Source organism: Mastomys coucha, unplaced genomic scaffold (assembly GCF_008632895.1).
Source record: "Mastomys coucha isolate ucsf_1 unplaced genomic scaffold, UCSF_Mcou_1 pScaffold22, whole genome shotgun sequence".
Classification (NCBI taxonomy): domain Eukaryota; kingdom Metazoa; phylum Chordata; class Mammalia; order Rodentia; family Muridae; genus Mastomys; species Mastomys coucha.
The window spans coordinates 136,826,490-136,828,816 of record NW_022196905.1 but is presented as its reverse complement, the minus strand read 5'-3'; the positions used below and the strand labels follow the sequence as shown (position 1 = coordinate 136,828,816).

The window sequence follows — 2,327 nt, the reverse complement described above, 5'->3', positions numbered from 1 at the left end:
TTTTTGACAGAGTCTCACTGTTTAGCCCTGGCTGGCCTGGAATTTGCTGTGTAGATCAGGCTGGCCTCTGCCTCCTGATTGATAGGAGGTTTCCTGTTTCTTAAGAGTATTTTGATGCCACAGCTATGTGACAGCTTCTCAAGGGTCTGATTTTAACCATTATCATTAAAGGTGACATGGAATAGCCAGTTCTGATGGAGAACACAGCCTGGCAGCTGGGGTCTCTTAACCCAGCCACTTGGGACACTGAGGCAGGACAGTTAGTTGTAGGCTCAAGTAATCTTGGTGCACTACAGAGTGAGTTCATGGTTATGCTGGGCACCTTGTCTTAAAAAGAAAAGAAAAGAAAAAGAAAAAGAAGCCCAGTGGTAGAGGCCTGCATGATGTGCAAGGGGAGGAAAAGGATTAAAAAGGAAAGGAGAGAAGGGAGGAAGGGGGAAAGGAAGAAGTGGAAAGGATGGAGGGAAGGACAGACTTCTGGCTCTGTCTTAGTAGCATGGACACATGTGTCTGCTCTCCAGTTCTGCCTGCCAGTGTGACTGTCTGGGATGGGTTTGGGATCTCCAAACCTCTGAAGCCAGATGGGAGTGTTGGCGTACCAGGCAGATCACGGGCAGGTAGCTAGGCAGATGGTGGAGTCCTGGCTGCTCCTGGCTGGGTGGACTCACATGTGCATGCTTTGCTGGTGAGCCTCTTCTTGTGACCCCTTCCCCTGCAGGCTCCAAGGAGTCACTGTTCTCCTGCACACTGACGGCCAGTGAGGAGGCCATGGCCGCGCTGGAGGAGGTGGTGCTGTATGCTTTCCAGCAGTGTGTGTATTACCTCTCCAAGGTGAGTGCTGCTGCCATGCTGTTGATTGCTGCTCTCCCAGGGCCTTGGGGCAGGAGGGAATGGACTGGGATGAGCCAGCTTCAGCAGGGAGGAAGCAGCCACTGGTTCTGCTCTGGCCCTTGGCGTACCCTTTCCTTGTAACAGAAATGCCCTCATGGTCCAGCCTGGTGGTCATGGGTCATGGTGCCGTCAGCACTGCTAGATGACTGCCATGTCCAGTCTCGTTTGCACCTGCAGCTCCTGTCCCTACTTCTGTTAGTCCCAGGGCAACACCTGCTGAGCCTGGTTCCAACCTGCCTGCTGCCTTAGGCTTGTTACGTTTGGGGCTCCTGGGCAGTCCCAGCATCCCTGTCAGTGGTTCTTGGTGTACCTTCTCCCTGCAGTGCCTGTATGTCTGCCTCCCGGCCCTCTTGGAATGCCCCCCATTTCAGACAGAGCGCAGGGAGAGCTGGCGCTCAGGCCCCACTCTGCCTGAGGAACTTCGGCGCGTGGTGTCGGTGTTCCAGGCCACCGTGGACCTCCTGCGGCAGCTGCAGATGCATCCTGAGGTGGCCTCCCAGATGCTTGCTTATCTCTTCTTCTTCTCTGGCACATTGCTCCTCAACCAGGTCCTGGACAAGGGTGAGTGGTGTTGGGGGTAGGACCTGGGCTTCTTTGAGAAAGTTAAATGTGCCCTCAAGGAAACACTGCCTGGCTGAGCCTGTTGGGGGGATGACTCAACCCCCAGGGTAGGACAAGAGCTCAGAGCATGCGCTGATGGTGTAGGGTAGGAGGAGTAGGGCTAGTGGCTGTCACAGCCCCTTGTGCCTTGGATCTGGCCTCCTTCATCTCTTTCTCCCTCTGCCCCTGGAGACTGTGGGCAGTCTGCATTATCTTGGAAGTTGTGATAGGGTGTGGAGATGGCCTGAAGAGGCTTTGGGAACCTGTGGGTCTCATCCTTTCTTCCCTCTCCAGGGCCCTCTCTGAGTTGCTTCCATTGGCCCAGGGGTGTCCAGGTATGTGCCCGCCTGCAGCAGTTCCTGGAGTGGGCCCGGAGCGCTGGCCTTGGAGCACCTGCTGAGCGCTTCTTCCGGAAGCTTTCCTGCACCCTGCATCTGCTGGCCACTCCCAGTGCTCAGCTCATCCAGGTAGGAGGGCACCAGGGGACAAATGCAGAGTAAGGGCATGCTGGCTCTAGGGTCACTGGCTTACAAACTAAGTCAAGGTGGCTTGGGCTCTGCACCTGGAAAACTCCCTCGTTCCCTTGGTAACTCATGGAGTTGCTTAGCTCCTCAACTGTTCACACACACACCAGGCTGGATAATCCCATGGGTGCTATGAGCAGTCTATGGGCTTCGTGTTGGTCACTCTGTGTGGTAAAGGGTGCTCCGTGGTGTGACCAAGATGAAGCACCTGAAAAAGAGGACATGATCTGTGTTCTCCACTGGGCCCAGTCTAATCAGACAGATCTATAGAGTGAGTCAGAAGGCCAGGTGGGAAGCCGGGGGGGGGGGGGG

At 55.5% G+C, this 2,327-nt stretch overlaps 1 protein-coding gene across 3 annotated transcripts in view; it reads left to right on the top strand.

Moving 5' to 3' along the window:
- The window catches only part of Radil (Rap associating with DIL domain), a 66,317-nt gene that overhangs the window by 54,109 nt on the left and 9,881 nt on the right, over positions 1–2,327 (top strand). For all 3 annotated transcript variants that reach the window (XM_031338573.1, XM_031338575.1, XM_031338574.1), the window contains exons 7-9: positions 719–831; positions 1,215–1,452; positions 1,786–1,958. In XM_031338573.1, coding sequence (XP_031194433.1) covers positions 719–831; positions 1,215–1,452; positions 1,786–1,958 — 524 coding nt within the window. The remainder of the gene's footprint in view (positions 1–718; positions 832–1,214; positions 1,453–1,785; positions 1,959–2,327) is intronic.